Here is a 23,584-nt window from a genome sequence, read left to right on the forward strand (position 1 = left end):
AAGCAGTGTCCACGCCGTATGGTGCTGTCACTCGGAAGTACAATACACTAGAATACGCTAATTCACTCGCGTCAACGGAAACGTGTATTTGCAGGCCGGCATATGTTCCTTGGTTGGCACCTACGAAATAGCAGCGGGGAATGCGGATCGAACTGCGGTAGATATCCCGACCACAATCTCCATCGTTCGTACAACCCAAGTAACAATTTCATTGCTGATTGGTTTTGTTTGATTTTTATTAGGGTTTTATTGATGTGATATGGTATACTTAGAACGCCGTGATTTACATTAACATAGAAAAGAAACGTCTTTATTGTTCTAGATCGGAATATCAACTGAATAAAAATGACATAGAGATAAGATACTACACATAACACTGGGTAGCTGTCAAACATATACATAGGCTAGGTAGGCTAGGTTTTAGATGGGGGCATATGGTAGATTAGCTATAGGTTTACATTCTCAACACGCCCGCTTAAACATTGCAGTCTATCATACCCAGGCTACCCCGTAACTTCTTGAAACCAGGAGCTGGCAGACCCTTGGTAAAAATATCGGCCTGCTGCATCGTTGAAGGTACGTAGTCGAGCTTAATGAGGTTCCTCTCCAGTAACTCACGAACATAGAAATGCTTTACCTCCATATGCTTCAAGCGCGAAGAGTCCTTGGGATTTGAAGCAATTTTGATCACGGATTGATTATCCTCGTGGAATTGGACGGGACCCTCTGGAATCCTCCCTAGATCCGCAAGCAAACGTAGAATCCATTGGCTGTGGCAAGCTGCTGCACAGAGAGCAACAAGCTCTGCTTCGGTCGACGACAGTGACACCGTTGTTTGCTTCTTCGAAAACCAACTTACTGAAGCCCCGCAAACTTTGAACACTGCTCCAGAAATAGGACGACGGTCAGTAGTCTCGTTCGCCCAATCAGCATCGGTGTACACTTCTAGCAATGGGCTGTTCTCTTTTCCTCGATAGCACAAACCGAACGACAATGTACCTTTTACGTATCGCAACACACGACGCAGATGCACCCAATGTTCTTCATTCGGACACACTTGAAATTGGCTGAAGAAGTTCGCTGCGACAGCCAAGTCTGGCCGGCTCGTCAAAACGACGTACATTAAGCAGCCAACAAGTTCCCTATATGACTTCGAGATCCTCTTCGATTCTTCTCCTTTTGGAAGCTTCAATTTGTTCTCGATCGGTGTCGACACTGGGCGGCAATTTTGCATTTCGAACCGTATCAGTAGACTTTCTAGATATCGCTGCTGACTGATACATAGAACTTTGTTCTTCAGATCACGATCAATTTTCATCCCCAAGAAATGTTTCACTGCTCCTTGATCACTCATTTCGAATTCTCGGGCAAGACATTTTTTTTTTAATGTCTTTATTATAGAGATTTTCAGCCCTAGGCTGGTTCATCTCTTGAATTTTAACATACAGTACATAATTTTATTTATTTTTACCTAATTTGTTTTTCTTACTCCGTGTTTGCACCGGAGAAAAATCGGTTGATTGAACTGCCGTAATATCGATATCCTCACTCGCTACACTATCCTCTGATCCGTCAATCTGGCAACTCTGGTTCCGCATTTTACGTTTTGGAGTGTTCTCTTTCCTATCAGATGACAGCCGTCGCTTGTTTGCCACTTGTTCGTCGGATTCACTGTCGGTTGATTCAGGCTCGCTATTGTCTGTATTGTTATTAGCATCTACGTGTTCGGGTTGTGTGGGTATTGTACCTCCAGTACTTTTCGGCATTCGTTTGGAGCTATCATTGTTCTTAAACGATGAACGTTGTGGCTGCGGAGCATCCAGCGGGGGGAAGTCGGCTTCTGCAAGAGCGTATGTTTTGCCGGTCTTTATCGCGTTGGCTTGCGGTGTGATGTTGAAGTTTCGTGGATGAGGTTTTTTCGTCTTTGGTTGACTCGGATACGTGACCATCGTGACGTCATCGCCGATTGGACGAGTGAGTTGAATTCTCACTACTCGAACCCCGTTGTAGAGCCCAGGAAAATAGTGTTTCCACCTTTTCCTGGAAATGGAAAGAACGGTTCCATATTTGCGAAGGTGTTCGACAATCACCGAGGAAGGCGTATTTGGTGGCAAATCGTGCACCCGCACATTGATAGCACCGTCCTCAACGTACACGGGGATTTTGTACTCGTTTTCACTAGAAATCCTCTACATAGAGATGAGCGGAAGTTACACACGTCGATTCGGCAACGCTGTTTGTTTTGTTTACAACAGCTGCCAACACTTGCTACAAAGCTAGATGTTCAAACTTTGTGCGTGACTTCGTTGTGGTTCAAGTTGTTTTGTTTACATTTTCTAACTATGGTAGAATTTTTTTTCCAAAATTTTGTTGAAATAGCGGAGCAATCGAAGAAATCTGAAATTCATTGCAAAAGTGTTACGCTAATCATATCGGCAGAAGTGAAGCAAGAAGCAGCAATGGAAGTTTTTTCGACAAGTTCAGCAACAAAAGTGTCGTCATAAGCATGAGCTTTTGAAAGCAGAATTAAAAATTTTTTATCTTTTTAATAAACATACATATGCCGCCAGTTTCTCGATATTAAAAATAATTAATTTTTATTTATTTAGTTCCGATTGCAATACCGTTCAAAAGACGCCTTCCTACGAACGATAAGCATATTCATTTGGCTCACACTTTGACAGTTCTCTCTGCACGATTGGCTCACAATGGCCGCCTCCGCAGATCTCTATAATGTAGGATTACTAGTTTTCACCACATTTAATTTTGTGCTGCAAGTGACGAGTATCTTGGTAGTGCTTGGCGATGTCCATGTCTACCATCTCGACGCAAACACAGTTTCGCACATTATGAAGCTGGACATTTTGGATGTGCTTAATGTCCAACTTTAGTTCCTCGCAAATGAATTTATGAACTGCTGGTACTTCAGGTGTTCTGGGTAAAACACTGAAGTCTACCACTAACGTGTTTTCGCGTTTTGCACTCATTTTATGACGAAATCGATCGAATGAAAGGGACGCGTCCGGTTAGTGCAAGCTTCGGCTGTCAACTCGGGCAAGACATTGTTTGATCGTGCACACTAATTTTTCAGACGGACTCACAATAAGAATATCGTCCACATAAAACGATTATCACTTGCTGCTTTCCGCTTCCTCGGTAGTACAAACACAGATCGTTTGAACTTCGGGTGCATCCAAGCCGTTCGATGAAGCCGTTGAACCGTATGTTCCATGACCTTGAAGCCTGCTTCAATCCATATAACGACTTGTGCAAGCGGCAAACAAGGCCCTTCTCCTGACGAAATCCTTCTGGCTGGATCATAAAAATTTCTTCGGAAAGGTCACCGTTTAGAAAGGCCGTTTTTACATCCATTTGATGGACGGTCACCCCTTCTTGATTGGCCAAAGCAAGTACAGAACGAAGAGTATCCATGCGAGCTACAGGAGAATAGGTTTCAGAAAAATCGAACCCTGGTTTTTGACTGAAACCTCTCGCTACTAAGCGAGCTTTGTAGCGAGGCGGCTGATCATTCTCGGATGGTTTAAGCTTGAAAATCCACTTGCAAGATATTGCATTTCTTCCGGTTGGCAACTCTGCTAAGGTCCATGAACCGTTCTTCTGTAGAGCGTTCATTTCCTCCTGCATAGCCTTCTGCCACAAACACCAATCCTCTCGCTTCTGCATCTCCGTCAACGAATCTGGCAAGTTCTCCACATACGATAGGGCATTCAATGCGAAATTCGCATCCACTTCATAATCTCGGTGCCACCGTGGCGCACTGCGTACTCGAACCGGACGGCCGCTAGCAGTACTGGTTTCTGCAGATTCTTCACTGGTGGTCGCTTCTTCTTCCCTAAAACTTGCGAACTGTTCTTCGTCCTCTTCTTCAACTGCATCGGACTGCACTTCATCGTCTACAGTTTCAACGGAGCCGGACTGCTGATTGTTCGACTGGGATTCACATTCTTCCTTTCGTACACAAATCACTGGATTATAGTTCTTCACTTCCTGCGGGACAGACTGTGGCAGCATCTCTGGCAGCTCCACAAAATCCACATCATGTGCTACAACAATCACCCTTTTCTTCGGATTCCAGACCCGATAGCCGCTCGGTGAGTAGCCGACGAATACACCTTTCCAAGCTTTAACTTCCAGTTTCCGGCGAGTCTCTTTCGGTATATGGACATATGCTGTACATCCAAATGTGCGCAGCTTGGAGACATTCGGGCGCTTCCCCTCCCAAATCTCGAACGGGGTTACACACAAATCATTCGCGTTAGTTGGACATCTGTTAATTAGATACACTGCGGTTTGCACTGCTTGTACCCAAAACTTCTTACTGATCCTCGCATCCTCCAACATAGCACGCGCACGCTCAACAACGGTACGGTTTAGTCTTTCACTTGTCCCATTTTGCTGAGGACTGTAGGGAACTGTGAAGTCCACTTGAATTCCTCTTCCCCGACAGAAATCGAGGAAATTCTTATTCGCGTACTCACCACCGTTGTCACATTTGAGTCGCGATATTTGCTGGCCAAACTTAGCTGTGACTACCGCTTCATAGTGTTCGAAACACGCATACGCTTCACTTTTTGATTTCATTGGAAAAACCATCGCGAAATGGCTCCAATCGTCCACGAAAGAAATGAAGTAACGCTCACCATTCGGCCCCGAGGGTGTAATTGGTCCACATACATCGGAGTGTATGACCTCTAACACACGCGACGACCGTTTCCCATCACGGGCGGGGAAAGGTTTACGCGATTGCTTTCCGAGCACACACGGTTCGCATACGATTTCGCTTCTGTCCGCACATTTTGTTTCCAAACCGTCCACTAATCGCTTATTCACTAGCTGGCCAAGCTGATTCGCGTTCAGGTGTCCAAGCCTCCGATGCCACAGCAGCAAGTTCTTGCTTATGCGGCCGCAAGATAACATCGCCTCACTAGCACAATGTTCACTTGTGTACATGTCGAGTTCATAAAGTTTTCCGTTTCGAGTACCACAAACGAGGGTTTCAGAACCTCTACAGATCTTCACTTGACCGTTGCTGAAAACCACTCGCATCCCTTTGCTTTCAACCTTCACTACCGAAAACAAATTGAAACGTAATGACGGAACAAAGAGCACATCGTTGATTGTACACGGAACATACGATCCACCGACAACACAGAAAAGTCTCACCGTGCCGGAGTGGGTTGCGACTATCGACTCGTCATTCTTCGCGACTGCTATGTGCACTGGTTTGGTAAGTGGCTTCAATTCTTCGAACATCTCTCTGTCCTTGACGAGGTGATCCGAGCAGCCCGAATCGACGAACCACTTCACACGACGCTGGCCTGATATCTTCACATTATCACGACACTCACTATTCAGCGCGACGAAGGAAATTCCACCACGATCAGCAAGATTTGCTTTTGAAAATTTTCCCTTTTCTGCAGTCTTCTTCGGACATTCTGATAACTTATGTCCTTCTTGTTGACATCCAAAACACTTTAGCTTCTTCTTCTTTCTGCTCTTCTTGTGCGATCCGGCGAACGCAGTCGAATCAGTGGAGGTGAACAATTCCGCACCTGACCCTTTTTGTTTGGTCTCTTCATCGAGAAGACGACATCGAACAAACTCCAGTGATAATTTATCCTCGGGCATTGTTTCGATCGCCGTCACAACAGTAGCAAACTTCGGGCCGAGAGTAACCAGCAGATGACAGATCACATCCAACTCCTCCATAACGGCGCCGGTGTTTCGATACTCTCTCGTTAAGCGGTCAAAACGCAGAAAATGCTCCTGAAGAGATCCCGACTCATATCGCAACGATAACAACTGGCGTTTTAGGTGCATGCGGCTCGCAATGCTTTTTCGCTCAAAAACCCGAACGAGAGCATCCCAAATCTGTTTTGGCGTCCCCTTCTCCTGCACGTACTCAAGCTGTGAGTCGTGAATGCGAGATACCAAGAGCGATTTGCATCTCTTGTCCTGCTTCAAACGCTTTTCTCGCTTCTCCGTCTTTACCTTCTTAACAGCCTCATTGTTCGTCGGTTCCTCTTTCAATTCATCGATGGCGGCGGCTTCCGTCTCGATACACTGCAGAAGATCATGTTCTTCCAGTAAAATCCGCATACGGAACTTCCACGCCGTGAAATTTGTTCCATCAAAAAGCGGGAGCAAGAATCGTTCGCTTCTTTCTTCCTCGGTCATTTTGGAATAGGTTCACTCTCTAATCGCTGCGAACACTACGCGATACCGGGACCATAACCTGATGTGATATGGTATACTTAGAACGCCGCGATTTACATTAACATAGAAAAGAAACGTCTTTATTGTTCTAGATCGGAATATCAACTGAATAAAAATGACATAGAGATACCCGAATAAAAAATACAGTAGAAAAACCGAACGTTGTATTGTAACAGTACTATTTAAAACCATATTTTTACAATAGACACCACTGTAAAAATAAAAATACAAAAACAATAAGATGTAGTGTAGACACCCATACCGTGAATTGTAAATAAGATTTTTACAATATACTATACGGGTTGTTAAGTATCGTAATAATATAAAAAAATATTTTTCTCCATATATATTTTTTTGCAAAACCATACATTTTATTGTTAATGAATTGTTTAAAATACTGATACGTGGGTTTAAATATACCGTACATTGTATGGTACATGAAAGGTTTCAAACAATAAAACGTACCGTAAATAAATTGTTTTTAATTGTAATTTCACTACTGATTATACATTTAATCAAATGGTTTTGGAATGGTTCTCTTTTGTTATGTTGTATTGTTTTACATTACATAAACCATATATTGTTATATTATCTTGACATTTTCCTCCTGTTAATGGAATCTTAGGCTTATTAGATTTATTAGAATGCGCTTTGGGAATTCTCCAGAGCGTTTTGGGTGGAGCGGACCTGGTGTGATGGTTAGAACACTTGACTATCACGCCGAGGACCTGGGATCGAATCCCACTCCCGACAAACTCGCAAAATGTGAGTTCTTCCTTCGGAAGGGAAGTAAAGCGTGGGTCCCGAGATGAACTAGCCAAGGGCTAAAAATCTCGTTAATACAGATAAAAAAAGAGCGTTTTGGATAACCCTTCATATATAGGATCGCCCACGTCTAAGTCTGAGTAGTCTCTGATTGCATTAACAGTTGAAGCTTGGTCTCCCATGCCCCACCAGCCAGATAACCGGGTTTTGCAAACTAAGCATTATTTGTGGCAACACTTTGAGAGGCATGATGGAACTATGCCGAGCGCGCTAAGTGTTATTAGACCACTAATGTAGTTGCATGAAGTGGGTGACGAGATACATAACTATCATTACAGCGTGCTTAACCGTTATTGCAATATTGAGGCACCAGTTTGACTAAAGTTTGAAATACATAACAACTCATGAGATAACTGTCAAGTTTGATTCAAATATAAGTTAGGTTAAAAAGCGAACCCACAGACGAACCTATATTAGAAGTCATTTCAGTGTTCAGTCCAGTCCATATATTAAAGATGGCTCTACGTCAAAGATAAAGTTTGTCAATCGCATTTGATTCGATTGTGGTCGAAGGCTTGGTCGAAGGCAAGTTCACATGAGAGAAGAGGAGAAAACTCCCCTAAATGCAAATACAGAAAGAATAGTGTTGAACTCATCCACTGATTTACGGTAATCTGACCCGAGATCTGACCTGCATCTTTCCGGGTTGGCCTACATTCGTATTTCTCTCATCGCACTCTACACACCTAGCCCGCCATATCTCTTGGACCCCTGCTTGGATCTGCAGTTCTTAGGACATCTGGTTTACCACTGATTTAAACATATGTTATTGACTTTAAATTGATGTTTCAACGCAGAGAACAGACATTTAAGCTCGAACAAGAATACGTCGAAATCGTGTGTAAAGGATTTAAGTGTACCTCAACGCCACCAACGGGGACTGCCCCACACATAAAGTCGGTTTGACCCCACGAAGGCAGTGTTCATCGTTAAAATACACTAGCCCACAAAGCGACACGAGCGCCAAACGGCCAAAAACGTCGAGCACTGAAAACAAATTTGACAACACAACAATGTAAGTGATGAGACGCTAGCGCCGCGCAACGGGAGCATAACCACATACTCTGATATGACCGTTACAAAGTTTTACACAAGGCAGAAAGCGAAGATAGACGTCTGTTCTCTGTGGTTTCAACTTATTCACTTTTTTCTCTTTCCTTTCCTTTGCATAAAAAAAGTCACAAACATCAACAAAACAAAGCACGGAAAAAATCTTAAACTGAATAAATAATTAAAAATTCACGGAAAAATTATGTTTCGGAAAAGTGAATGGTTCAAACGTAAGAAAAACAGTATAATATATTGGTACATAAAAATCCAATGTAAATGTATAGTATAGCGAACCATTTCATTACAATACACTTTATTGTAGCTGGTACAATGTATGGTGCAGGAATGGTTTTCACCATACACCCTATGGTTAGTTTTTATCCGGGTAAGATACTACACATAACACTGGGTAGCTGTCAAAAATATACATAGGCTAGGTTTTAGATGGGGGCATATGGTAGATTAGCTATAGGTTTACATTCTCAACACATTTATTACAGCAATAGGCTCAGTGTACCAGTTATGGCTATAGTACCTCAAATTCGCCATAGTTGATTTTTAACCTTTAACGATGTAAATCATTCAGAAAAAATATGTGAACAATAGATCACGTTCATAAAAGATGATTGCACTCATTCGAATTTCACATTTTGCTCAAATTATGTTAGAAATAAATCATTTTCCTTAAAATTTCGGCTTCCTTGCACCCTATTTCGCCATAGTGTACCAGTTATGGCAAATCCCATAAGGAATGCATGTAAATAGTGCGAAGTGGAACCGAGATTAAAAAGTATGTCCATAACTGGTACAGGGTTCCTATCATTGGCACACGCCGTAATAAATAGTAAAAGTGGGTTTGGCTCAGATTTTATATTTTTCCTGTAAAGTATGAAAACAAATCTTTCATTTGACATATCGACGACATTCGTCGGTCTTCTTCTTATTTTTGTAGAAGTAGAAAGTTTTCCTTAGTTAGTGCGATAACTGGTACGGGCACCCCAATTAAAACTCGCAGTTTTATGACTGCTTTTATGAAAACCATTGATAAATTTTTTTATTTATTTTTATTTTATTAATACTACATCTTTGACACAAGTGCCACACAGACTGATTAAAAATTCTTAATCCTATTCTTAAAAACTAATTTACTAACATTAAAATCAAAAACATCACACACATCATTGAATAGCCTACAACAGAAATCTAATGGATTAAACTGTCCATAGTCGGTGCGGTGGCCAGGAATCCACAGCAGCTGGCGATTTCGGACTTGGCGAACAGGTGCGTGGAGTCTCACATGCTCAAGAAGGCTGCTGCAGTCGATATTGCTTTGAATAATGTCAAACACAAAGAGTCTTTGCAGCATAACACGACGACTTGCTAATGGTTGAAGTCTTATCAGGGCACATCGTTGCTCATATGGAGGCAGTTGAACCGGGTCGTTCCACGGAAGATTCCGAAGTGCATACCGTATGAAGCGTTTCTGTACATTCTCAATCCGGTTGATATGAACGTTATGGTGCGGTGCCCAGACTTGAATGCCGTACTCAAGTACGCTACGCACTAAGGCACAGTACAAAGATTTCAATGCATGAACATTATCGAAGTTAGCTGTATTGCGGCGCAGGAAGCCAGGCATCGCGTATGCCTTGGCTGTTGTCACCGCGATATGATCCGTGAATCGAAGCTTGTTGTCTAGAACCACACCAAGGTCTTTGATCGATGTAACCCGATTTAGTGGCGTATTGACAAGGACATAATCAAACATAGTAGAAGACTGGCGGCGGGTGAACGTGATCGTGTTATGCCTGGTTTACATGGGTCAACTGAAACGAGCATTTCACTTGCCAACTTCTCAAATATATTCATTCGAAACGAATGATGTGTTTAGACTCAGCAAACGACTCGAACGGCCACTTGCATGCTCTTGAATGCATTTCAGTTGAAGCAAGTGTTTACATTGATCAATTCGCGCGGTGCGTAAGCAAACTGAATTGAATTCAGCTCATCTGACAGATAACTTGAATTCAACTCACATGAATCGCGGGTTCAGACGGGGCAAGTGAGATGATTACGTTTGACTTGAACGGAAAAGTTCAACATGTTCAACTTTCGTTCAAGTCAAGTCAGTTGCTGAAGTGAGATGAACGGTCGTGTTTACACGTTCAATTCACATTCAATTGGGCGTTTTCAACTGACTGGAATCAAGTCACTTGCACCGTCTAAACCAGGCATTACATTTGGAAACATTCATCTTCATTCCATTCAAGTCACACCAACATGACACATATTCGATGTCAGCTTGCAAAGCACAACAGTCAACAAATGACTTATTGCCCGTTGTGAAGATTTATAGATTCAGACGCAAATAAATGATTAGGCGCATTTTCAGCGTAGGTGCGTTAGAAATGTTTGTTTACAATGTAAAACTAGCACCAAATGTGTACCTAACAACACAGCGTAAAACATTCACCAGGACGCGGTCTGGTTTTATGTCTGTGAGCCCACGCAAGAAAAATCCACGCAACTAATTTTCGCGCAGGAGTCTAAACAGGTGGAATCTCCGCAATAATAACGCGAAAAATCTTCAGGTCGTCAGCATAGAGCAGTTTGTTTGAGTTGATTTTAGCACACAGATCGTTTATAAATAAAATGAAAATAAGCGGGCCAAGATGACTGCCTTGTGGAACTCCAGAAGGAATGTCAAAAACGTTTGACCTTCCATCATGCACTTTGACAAAAGCTTTGCGAGACGAAAGATAGGACTTCAGCCAACGAATAATCCATGACGGCAGTCCAAGGCGGTTCAGCTTTTCGATGGCTAAATCATGAGGCACTTTGTCGAATGCTTTGGAGAAATCGACATAAATGGCATCGACTTGATTTCGCTTCTCCAGCTCGTTAATTATGGTGTAAGTATACGCCATGAGGTTCGTTGTTGTTGACCGCTTTCTTACAAAACCGTGCTGGTAATCGGATATCGTAAACTGCACAGCTGGGTAGGAGTACGTCGTATAGCAAGCTTTCGAAAACTTTTGCAAGACAGTTTAGTATCGATATCGGGCGATAATTCTCCACGCTGTGCATATTTCCCGCTTTATGGATTGGAATAATAGAGGCTAGCTTCCAAGCATCCGGGAATACTCCTTCAGCCAATGAACGATGAAAGATCGAAGTAATCGGTAATGCCAACGATTGAGCACATTGTTTGATAAATACAGGGGGGATCATGTCAGGACCGGGGCCTTTTGACGCATCCACGGCACTAAGAGCGTTGAGAATTTCATTGTTGTTGAATGTTACCTGCGGAAGCCGGATGTTGTACGACGGGAGGCTGTTCAGGTACTCATTAGACAGCGGAGGCTGAATATCGTCGTGAACAGAGCGGAAGAATTCAGCAAACAGATTCGCCGTCGTAACAGGTGAGCAGGAACTACGAGAGCAGTAGGTAACATCAACCGGAATACGAGCTGAACTCTTGCGCTTATTGATGTACGTCCAGAAGGAAGAAGGATTTTGTACGAAACTTTCTTGCAGGCTATCGATGTACTCACGGAAACGATCATGCTGTAACCGACTGTACTCCTCTTCAGCGTGCTTTAGCTTCATTAAATTCAGATGATTCCGATTGCGGAAGAATCTTTTTCTTATCTTACGCAGGCGATTCCGAAGGTTGCGAAGTTGTGGTGTTCACCAAGGTTGACTGAACCAGGGATGGGAACACTCACTTTCAAAGAGTTACACTCACTTGCTATTTTCTCAGCTCAGAAGCGTGCAATCAAGAAATGATGTATGGACGACTTTTGCATTGTGGTTTTGTCTAAAACTTTGCCCAACAGAGTAGTGGTCGCACACGCTTGCCGAAGTCGTGACAAAGTTGTAAAAGCAGCTCTCCACGAAGTGAGTGTAATTTACATTCACCTCGTGGAGAGTTGCCTTCGCAGCTCCCTCACGACTTCGGTATGCATGTGCGACCCCTACTTTATTCGGCAAAGTTTTAGACAAAACCACAATGCAAAAGTCGTCCATACATCGTTTCTTGATTGCAGGCTTCTGAGCTGAGAAAATAGCAAGTGAGTGTAACTCTTTGCAAGTGAGTGTTCCCATCCTTGGACTGAACTGCTTGGAAATTCGATGACGCTTGACAGGAACGGTAGCTTGGATGATGTCACGAAGATTGCTGTAAAAAGGCGGCTACTGCATCGTCGATTGACGCTTCTTCGAGAACCTGATTCCAGTCAACGGTGGCGATTCTTAAGTTGATGTCTTGATAGTCACAGTGGTTGAAGTCATAGTCAATGATCGTTGAGGAACCTTCTCGAGATTCTTCTTTGCGGGAACGGGCGTCAACGGTTAAGATAAACGGCTTATGGTGGGCGTCGACTTTCAATAAGCTATATGGAGACTCGAAGAGACTCGTGATACATGGGTCATTAACGAATACCAAGTCAAGAAGTCTACCGTTCACGTTTAGAAGGTCGTTCACTTGATAGTAACCAGATGACAACATGGAATCAACCAGAGCAAGTTCCTGTTCCGTTGATGCGTTAATCGGCAGATATGACGAGCACTCCTCATCAAAAGTCCAGACTGAATTAGTCAAGTTATAGTCTCCAACGCAGACAACAATGTCACGGGGATTCGCTTGACTTTGAATCTGGTTAACGGAGTCAACATGCTTCATATATTTCTCGGGGCAGCTGTTAGGGCGAAGGTAGATGCAGCAGACAAATACGGTGACATTTGGCAGAGAGATGCGAACGGCAGTTTGTTCCAGGTCGTCGCAGTCAACAAGATTAACAGCTGCGCAGTTTAGCTCCGATTTGACTGCAATCAGCACACCACCACCTCGCAGTAAACGGCTGGTAGAGGAATTGCGGTCGCAACGGTAAATTGTGTAGTTGCAAGATATTTCGGAAGAAGGAATATTGGCGTGAAGCCATGTTTCTGTAAGAACAACAACGTCGAAGTCACAGGCCAGCAGAGAAAGGAGCAAATCATTCGTCTTTGTTCTCAACCCACGGACGTTTTGGTAGTAAACCGTTAGCGGAGAGCGCCGGCTAGGCAGAGAAAGTGCATGAGGATGCGATGAAATTGTTCTCGGTGATAAGGGCGGAAATGGTTCAACAGCTGTACTTGTTACGTGTGTGTTACGTGATTCAAACTCACCGTTGGTGCTAAAGTGGGATTCAGTTCGGGTACGCTCGTTGGACCAAGATCGGTCCTCTGATGTGGCTTCTAAAAATGTTGAACGCTGGAGCTGGTTTCAATGAACTCCCTGAATTGAATTTGCGGCGGCCATGTGGACGGATCCATGGCTTTGGACTTCAGATCCTGAGGGATTCCTAGTTTGAATGAAACAAACGTCAACGTTGATGGTGGGCGCCCTTTAGGCACTAGCGCTTTGGCAATAACATCTTCACACTGTAAGTTGCTCCTTGCAAGATTGTAGATATCTTCTTCGGTCACCTCGGGAGAAATTTTGGTCAAGTAAAGCCAAAACTTGTTCGCCGGGATGTCGGCCGCTCCTACAGTTGCGGTAGAGGAGGGGTTGGTTCCTCGGAGGATTTTTGGAGGACGTTCGGACAACGCAGCAGTCACTTCATCACGCTCACGAGTTCTCTTCAAAGCTGGTCGGTTGAATTGAAACCGATTTGGAGCAGGAGATAGCGCCGCGGGAGACAGTTTATTGAAACCGCCTTGGATCTCTTGTCTCAGCTCGGTGATTAGACTCTCCTTAATCTCCGACTTCAAATCGTCAACCAGCTTGGCATAGACATCGTTGATTTCTTTGGTCGCAGCATTCATCGACTTTACGGTGTTTTGGAAACGAGCGTTGGCCATGATCTCCCGGCATTCTTTGCACATCCAGTAAGTGGCGGAATCTCTGTACACCTCTCTGTAGAAAGCTTCCGCTACCGGAGCACATTTGTAGTGAAAACTTGCTTTGCAAAAGCCGCCACAAACGACTTCTGGCGCAGACATGTGAATTGCACAGCTATTGCAGATATCCATGTCGCCCAAAATTTACAACACCGGTAGGGATACTCTTAGCGTTGAAAAATCGACGAAAATCCAGGAAAACTGGCAGCACGGCGGAGATGACAGAAGGCGAAATATCGATGTGTGTACAGCAGCACACTGACGCAACGGCGATCGCAGAGAAAGATCGAAACTGTGGACTACTCACACAATGACGTTGATGCAGGTTGATATCGAGTCGATTTACCCGTGTGGATGATGTTGATGGCGGATGGCAATGATTTGGGAAACGAATGATGACGAGGCTCGCTGGCTACGTCCGAAGCTCACTTAGGGTTTTTCGGATTTGTCAATGAGAAGATGGGCAGCAGCAGGTAATGTGTATTGTTCCGAGTTGAACACAGCTGGTTACACAGAAGCGAAGGGTGTTTTAAAAACGGCAATTAAACGGCAATTCTGATCAGGCTGGGCGGGCAATGTTTTGTTTACGACGTATCGACACGCTACACAGTTGCATGAGCAGTGCAGGAGGAGAGTGGCGACTGGCGAGGTGGGAGTCTGTGGGCAATGGCGGCAAGCGGGAAGCTCTGACCACTATCGAGCCTACTAGGAATTTATACTAAAATTCACTGATCCTACCTGCCTGGGTGGTGCAAGACTTGTGTGGTGGATAGCTTGGACGGTAACGGGCGGAATTACGCAGCAAACAGCAATTTAGGGATGATGTTTACGAATGAAATCACCAGATAAACGGAGCACAGTGAAAACAAGTGAATCGCACTACGGAGCAGTGATGCCAAATGTTTTATAGTATACTTGAAGATATCCATAAAGACAGATTTTAAGAGTAAACAAAACTTTCCGATTGCTAAACCTTCTGGCAATCATTATTACCACAATAAAACTGTTAAAACTCTCGATAGATGGCGATCCGTTCGATTAGTAACGACATCTGTTGGTGAAAAAGCAGAACCACGACATTTCTAGGTTTATTGCGGTCATCATAAAAGTAAACTTGCTTTTGTTTTATTTTCGCTGATTATGGTTGTCGCCATATTGAAGAATTAGCTAACGTGAATAGAAATTAATTAATTTTGCTCAAATTAGCAATGAATTGATAGTTTGCCACCGTTTCCGTAACATGCTCACATAAATAAACTCTCTCTGCTGAGTTTTCTTTAGTAATCCTACATTATAGAGATCTGCGGGGGCGGCCATTGTGAGCCAATCGTGCAGAGAGAACTGTCAAAGTGTGAGCCAAATGAACATGCTTATCGTTCGTAGGAAGGCGTCGTTCGAACGTTATTGCAATTGGAACTAAATAAATTAAAATTATTTATTTTTAATATCGAGATATTGGCGGCATATGTATGTGATTAGCGTAACACTTTTGCATTGAATTTCAGATTTCTTCGATTGCTTCGCTATTTCAACAAAATTTTGAAAAAAAAAATTCTATCATAATTGGGTTTTTAAATTAAGAAAAATGTATTAAATAAAAAGAAAATCGCGTTAAGTACTGTTCCTTTGAATTCCACTAAGAATTTGCATCCTTTGACAGATACGTATTTCGACCTCAACTGTAAGGTCGTCTTCAGTGTCTTGTACTTGACTCGAGTCGAGTCAAGTACAAGACACTGAAGACGACCTTACAGTTGAGGTCGAAATACGTATCTGTCAAAGGATGCAAATTCTTAGTGGAATTCAAAGGAACAGTACTTAACGCGATTTTCTTTTTATTTACAGATATTCCCCTAACAAGCCCAGGTTAATCATCATCAAAAATGTATTGATTTTTTGAATTTATACGAAAGAGCACCTTTTTCTGAGCCACTATGATTTTTTTCAAATTTTTAGAACTTTGTTTTGATACCTAAAATCAATTTCAAAGAGATTTTTTGAAATCACCTTTTGACAGCTGGGTAACTGTTTGACAGCTCCACCCAGTACAAAATGTGACGAGGGGTGATTCGACAAATCGCTCCCATACAAACTTCAAATTGATTTTTAAATAGGTTCCCGGGCACCAAAATTCATGAAAATTCGGATTTCGGCTCAGTTTCGCATGCAGATTCAGAATATGCAATTATCTCAACACCGCTAAAGAAGCCAATTAGAAAATGTAAACAAAACAACTTGAACCACAACGAAGTCACGCACAAAGTTTAAACATCTAGCTTTGTAGCAAGTGTTGGCAGCTGTTGTAAACAAAACAAGCAGCGTTGCCGAATCGATGTATGTAACTTCCGCTCATCTCTATGTAGAGGATTTCTAGTTTTCTTGTGTTTCGAGATAGTTTTACTAAATAAACAAATTGATTTATTTCATTCCAAAATGATAATACATATTCACTATTTTTGAAGCGCATTAATTTCATGATTCTGCCACCTCAATATTCACGGTAAAATTGAATGCGCATTAGCCTACCAACACAATAACACCTAAAATATTACTTTGAAATGACCGCTTCTACTTACGAATGATGTATCGTCCTGAACTTTACGTGCCATCGAAGAAGCTTCTCTGCATCTTGAGCTGTCATAGTTTTTGTTAAAAAAAAAACAACAACAATCTAGAATGGAAATTTTTTCTACTAGTTTTAAAAACGGTCTTATTGCTACTCTTAAGGGCGGACGGGACGGTCGAAGAAATATCCGCCATTGCTCTGTTTCTTCTAAGATGGTAATCTCAGATTCTACTTCATATAATGGAACAAAAATCTATCATTGTGTATGCTCACTTGCAGTGCATATGCTGATTGTTTTTCAGCCTCATCTGTGCGATAGAAATCGAGATTTCCATCTTCAAAATCGCGAGGCAAATTGTTAGAAAGAGAGGGAAGATAGGAAAAATAACACAGCGTCCCGATTCACCTTAATGCGGTTTGCAAAACCTCTCCGAGAGCGGTCCACTTAGCCGGAAGATGCTATTAAAGAGGTTATCAAGAGGTTTTGATGTATAAATCAGTTTTATTGCAAGTTTTATAAAATTGGTCATGAAGATCTCTTGTAGAGCCGAACAAAACTTAAAATGTTACTTGGGAAGTCACTGTTGATTGTATCATCCCAGGCAATGCCAGTGGATACTTTATCCATCGCAGTTGACTGCGCCCCCACACTTTCGGCAATTTCAGGTTTGTTGGACAGCAAGTTCCGTATTTCAAAACCACCTCTCTTGTGAATTTTCGTCACTTGTCGGCCGACTGTTGTGGCTTCATCTTCCGTCCCGAAACTGTCCAGATAGTCGTCGACGTAATGATGACGAACGATAGCATCAGCTGCTCTTGGATAGGCATCGGCGAAGTCTTATGCGTTGCGATTCTTTACATATTGAGCTGAATTCGGAGAACACGTTGACCCAAAGATGGCCGCGTTCATTACGCATATTGTCCGTTCTACTTCAGGTTGATCTCGCCAAAGGAACCTCTGAAATTGTCGATCTTCCTCTCGTATCTTGATACGATGGAACATTTCCTTTATGTCAGCAGATAGAGCATACTGGAACATACGGAAATTACTGAGAACCGCTGGCAATGACGCTAACATGTCTGAGCATCAACGAGTTGAAGGACACACCGTCCACGGTCGCTCTCTTGAAGAGATTTTGTATCCGGGCCACGAAATGAAACACGAGACTAAACGAACAAGTAACGGTGGTTTATTATAACTATGGGAAAATAGCTTGAAAAACGTCTGCACTTGATGAGGATTTGTTTGGGACTAATAAACAGGTTGCTAACGATCGCCAACTAGGGATATCCACGGGTATCTTCGATTACACCCCCTCTCGATCGTGTAACCCTAGGTTTCTCCGAAGTGCAGTGAAACGATCTCCGTCCAACGCCTTGGTACAAATGTCAGCTAGTTGATCCTTCGTTCCAATTGGTTGTACGTCTAGTTTTCCTTCAGCAACATGGTCACGGACAAAATGATATCGAATATCTATATGTTTTGCTCGTTTCGATTCCAGATTCTTTGCCATTCCAATGCATCCATGGTTGTCTTCGAATATCGTCACTGGTTTCACATGCTCCACGCCTAAATCGTTCAGAACTCCTGTCAGCCATATTGCTTCAGCAGCAGCACAGCTCAGCGCAACATATTCTGCTTCACTGGACGACATCGCAACACTTGATTGTTTCTTGCTTAACCAGGATATTGTATTTCCAAAAACTTGAAAAACAAATCCGCTAGCTGACTTCCGGTCTTCTTGGTCACCAGCCCAGTCCGCATCTGCAAATCCAGTGAGGGGCTTTGCATGCTCATGCCGTTTGAACTGCAGTGTCATATGCTTGGTACCTTCCAAATATCGCACAACTCGTTTTAGCGCCATCCAATGTCGTGGTCCAGGTTGTTGTTGAAATCTACCGAGAAACCCTACCGGGAAACAGATGTCTGGTCTGGTCCACATCATGGAGTACATAAGGCTTCCCAGTAACTCACGATATGGTTCCTGAATTGGATTGTCCTGGGATTTGGTCAATTGAAGGGCTTTTTCCATGGGGCTTCTTGATGGATTACATTCAGCCATGCCAAATTTCGTCAACATCTTCTCAACAGCGCTTGTTTGCGATAGTAACATTTTTCCTTCACTTTTGTCGTACTGGATCTTCACTCCAAGGAAGTGTTTTACCTCTCCGCAGTCAGTCATTTTGAACGCTCGTGATAATTGTTTTTTCAATTCTTGAATTTCGCTTAGCTTCGCTCCGGCTATCAGCAGATCATCGACATAAAGTATGAGGAATATAGTATCTTCTTCGCTTCTCCCGGCACGCACATAAAGGCAGTAGTCATTAGAAATCCTCTACATAGAGATAAGCGGAAGTTACATATGTCGATTTGGCAACGCTGTTCATTTTGTTTACATCAGCTGCCAACACTTGCTGCAAAGCTAGATGTTCAAACTTTGTGCGTGACTTCGTAGTGGTTCAAGTTGTTTTGTTTACATTTTCTAATTATAATAGATTTTTTTTTTCAAAATTTTGAGAAAAAATAGCGGAGCAATCGATGAAATCTGAAATTTATTGTAAAGTGTTAAGCTAAACATATCGGCAGAACTGAAGCAAGAAGCAGCAATGAAAGTTTTTTCGAGAAGTGCAGCAACAAAAGTTTCGTCATACTTTTGAAAGCAGAATTAATTAAATTCTATCTTTTTACTAAACTTACATATACCGTCAATTTCTCGATATTAAAAATAAATAATTTTAATTTATTTAGCTCGGATTGCAATACCGTTCAATCGACGCCTTCTTACGAACGATCAGCCTGTTCATTTGGCTCACACTTTGACAGTTCTCTCTGCACGATTGGCTTACAATGGCCGCCTCCGCAGATCTCTATAATGTAGGATTACTAGTAGTCATGTCTCGCTCGTTTGAATCCCAACTTCAAGAGTGTGCTGTTGAATTTCTCGTTCCAACACCTTGGAGACTGCTTGAGGCCATATAGCGATTTTTGTAGCTGGCACACTTCTCTTTGTTTCGCCTTCACGTCATCAGGGACTGTCATGTATATCAGCTCGCGCAGCTCGCCATGCAGGAAGGCGGTTTTAACATCCATTTGGTGGAAACAATATCCTCTCTGAATACCAACAGCCAGAACGATCCGCACAGTCGTGAGCTTCGCCACTGGAGCATAGGTCTCTTGATAATCCAGTCCGGATTTTTGAAGATAACCCTTTACTACGAGCCTGGCCTTGTACCTGTTAACGATGCCATTTTCATCATGTTTGGTGCAGAAAACCCATTTCGATTTCAATGGTTTAACTCCGTCCGGGCATTGAATCATCTTCCACACCTGGTTGGCCTTCAGCGATTCCAATTCATCGTTCATGGCAGCATACCAAACATCTCTGTCGTCACGATTTGCGATTTCAGCATATGAAGAGGGAGGATCTGTGGAAATGGAAATTTGAACAGCAGACGACGCTCTAAATCCGGTGAAAAAGTCCAGGAACTCACCTGGGAGCCTGCGCTCCCGTTCGCTGTGCCTCGTGGTTGATTCTATGCAGTCTTCACGTCTTGATTGCGAAGGGAGCGCTTCAGGTGCCGAATGTTCATGATCCGCAATTTGATTTTGCTCGTTATCGGAAACTTGCTCAAAGCCCTGGTAATTCTCCTCGGGGTCCCTCGCATGATCAGGTTCCACGTCGTTCACAGCATCGTTCTCACATTGGTTCTTCCCCTCTTGCTCGTAACGAATTGGAACAATCAGAGGACTGTTCTCTGCGGGATTCGCTTCATCTGCAAACGGCATATTTGATTCATCGAAACGTACATCTCTTGCGGTAAAGATCCTTATAGCAGCTTTATCCCACAGGCGATAACCATTAGGGCCATATCCAATCATAACACCTTCACGATTTTTTGCGTCCAGCTTTCTTCTTTGTTGGTTTGGAATCCAGGCAAACGCTTTACATCCGAAAATGCGTAGCTTTCCTAAATCCGGTTTGGATCTGGTCCAATGTTCAGCGGGAGTTACCTTCTCTTGAATAGTCGTGGTAGGACTTCGATTCAGCAAGTACGTTGCGCTGAAGGCTGCCTCGCTCCACATATTGTTGGGCATTCTTGAATCGATCAGCATGCATCTTATCTTCTCCACTAACGTCCGGTTAAATCTTTCCGACACGCCATTTTGCTGTGGTGAGTAAGCAATCGTCGGCTTGATTTGAATCCCCTTTCGCTTGTAAAATCTCCGTTGCTCATTTGAACAGTATTCCGTACCTTGGTCAACCGTCAGCTTGCTAATCTTGAGATTCCAGTGAGCGGATGCCATCGCCTCATATTCTTGAAAGCATTCGAATACTTGGGATTTGCGCTTGATGGTGTAAATGACGGCAAAATGGCTGAAGTCGTCTATGAAAGACACAAAATAGCGGGATCCATCCCACGCCGGAGGATCTATGGGTCCACACACATCCGAGTGTATTCGCTCTAAAGGACGGCTCGTACGCTCCCGACAGCCATTGAACGGATCTCTGCACTGCTTACCTTTGACACAAGTTTCACAAAAATCGATCTTCTTCAGCTTTGCTTCAATTCCAGTGACCATTTCAAACTTCAATAGATTCTCCATGGCGTGTTGACTTGGGTGACCCATACGACGGTGCCACACAGAACTCACCTCGGTTGCACACAGGTTGGTGTTTGTCATCAGCAATCAATTCTAGCTCGTACAAGTTTCTGTTCAGGAATGCCTCTGCAATCACATGACCGTTGTTCTTCATTACAGCTTTGTTTGCACCATGTTTTCCTTTGAACAGCAGTTCGATACCACTTTCGGAAAGTCTCTTGACTGACAGCAAGTTCTCACGCAGATCCGGTAGATAAACGACATTCTTCATCTCAAAACGCACTCCTTTCTTTGTAAATCCTCGTATCTCACCTTTATATTCTCCGATTAACGAAACGCCATCCTTAGCTACATCCACGACGAACGGTTTCTCCAGCTTCCTCAGGTCTTGAAGATGATCCTTGTTGTTGACTAAATGATCACTGCAACCAGAATCCACACAGAACACGATCTCGTTGGATTTCTCCTGGCCTGGCCTCGGGTCCTGGCCTCTTCACCATGAACGAAACTGCATTCGCTTCATGTGCCGAGTTGCCTCCACCTTGATTTTTCCGATTCCGACAATCCTTTTGCATGTGTCCAACTTTTCCGCAATTATGGCACTTTCCTGTGAACTTTTTGATCTTCCTGTTCCTTCCTCCAACGAATGCCGCTCTCTTCTCTTCAACGGGATCTTCACGACGATCAGATCGCTTCATCTCTTCGGCCATCAATCTTTGCTTTATCTTCTCCAGAGTGAGATCTTCTTCGTTCATGTTCTCCAACGCGGTAACGAGAGGATCGAAACTGTCCGGCAACGTGAGGAATAATTGCGCCACCAGGTCATTCTCCTGCAGCTGAGCGCCCGCCGTTTTCAAATGTCGAACCAATTCATCAAACGCAAGGAAGTGACTTCGCATCGATGATCCTTCTCGCATTCGAAGCCTTGCCAGTTGCTTCCGTAAAACTGTCTGGCTTGCCACAGACTTCTTGACGAAGGTTTCCTCCAGTGCCTTCCACATCGCTTTGGCCGTCTGTTTCTCCCGAACAGACATTCGTCCGAGATGAAGCTGACTAGTAAGGACTTAGCCTTCCGGTCCATCTTGAGAAACTTTCTCCGGTCCTCTGCGGCGACTGGTACATCTTCTTCAAGCGCTTCCGATACTTCTGCAGCTTCCATGTGTAACTTCACCCGGAACTGCCAGTTCGCAAAATTGTCCCCTTCTTCTTCTTCTTCTTCTCATTTGTGATGGGACCGGTGACAAAGACCATATGCCCAGTGGGTTTCGTGTTTGCGCTCTGTTTGATGCCAACGCGGTCGGGCATCTGGTACTTGGACACAAACTCAAGCACCGATTTTGTTGTTTACAGTTCCTTTTTCACTTTTTTTAAAAAGCGTACAACGTCTCGGAATGTGTCCACATCATTGGATTTAAACAGGTCTACAAGCGTCCGGAATTTTCCATCGAAGTCATACTTCGAGCGGGTGATAGCGTATTTATTGCACTGCAAAACTACATGGTTTGCCCTATCCTCGGTTAGGCAAACGTCGCAGTCCGGGTCGTCTACAATTTTCATCTTGGCCAGCCAGTTGTTTGCGAAGCTGTGTCCGGCCATCAAGCGGTTCAGGCCTCGAATCTCCAAATCATTCAGTGGCTTGTTTTTGTACCAAGGGTGATCGCTGTAACTCGGCTGTATCGAGAAGAAATGTTTCCCCTTCTCTTCTGCATAAGTGCAATACCAGTCGTTCGTATTTTCGATTCGTAGTTGGTTGAAAGTGTGGAGTGCATCGTTAATCAATATTCCGTTTTCCAGGACCTGGTCCGAGTATACACCGGCCTTTGCCAGTTCGTCTGCTATATCGTTGCCTTCGATTGCGCAATGGCTTGGAATCCACTGTATTGTCACGTTCATGGTTGTTGCAATCTCTACGATTTCCTGAATAACCGAGTTTCTCCTAGGATTCGCCAACAGACCCTCAATCAACTGACAGGATGACAGAGAATCTGTGAACAGTACTGCTCCCTCGATGCACTCGCTTTGTAAGTACTTCAGTGCCACTAGTATAGCGTATAGCTCCGCAGTAATTTTGCATGTTTCCGTATCCAACTTTAGGCTGATTCTATGCTTCGTGGCTGCACAGAATACTCCTACTCCGCAGGCGTCCTCAATGTTTGAAGCATCGGTGTAGATGTTCGGTCGGAATTTATATTTGGTGTTTTGCAGGTACAAGAAGGCTTGTTTTAGGACTCGTGGATTACAGTTCCTTTTCGCTGGTGCTCCTTCCATCAGCGTGACTTGAATGTCCAACGGCTGATGTTGGTAAACCGTGATATTCGGTAGGATCGCGTCAAATACGTTTAGATGTTTTAGATACGTTCGTTCCAGCAGTGTGAGCATATCGTCTGGAATATACTGTCCTCTCAGTTGAAGTAGCTGCT

General features: G+C 43.5%; 2 protein-coding genes across 2 annotated transcripts in view; one reads left to right on the forward strand and one right to left on the reverse strand.

Moving 5' to 3' along the window:
- The window catches only part of LOC134292216 (uncharacterized), a 352,332-nt gene that overhangs the window by 311,674 nt on the left and 17,074 nt on the right, over positions 1-23,584 (reverse strand). The window lies entirely within an intron of this gene.
- LOC109416430 (uncharacterized) overlaps positions 1-23,584 on the forward strand; it is a 188,738-nt gene that overhangs the window by 157,879 nt on the left and 7,275 nt on the right. The window contains exon 7 of the mRNA XM_062861194.1: positions 489-576. Within this exon, the coding sequence (XP_062717178.1) occupies positions 489-576 (88 nt within the window). The remainder of the gene's footprint in view (positions 1-488; positions 577-23,584) is intronic.

This window comes from Aedes albopictus, chromosome 3 (genome assembly GCF_035046485.1).
Source record: "Aedes albopictus strain Foshan chromosome 3, AalbF5, whole genome shotgun sequence".
Taxonomy (NCBI): domain Eukaryota; kingdom Metazoa; phylum Arthropoda; class Insecta; order Diptera; family Culicidae; genus Aedes; species Aedes albopictus.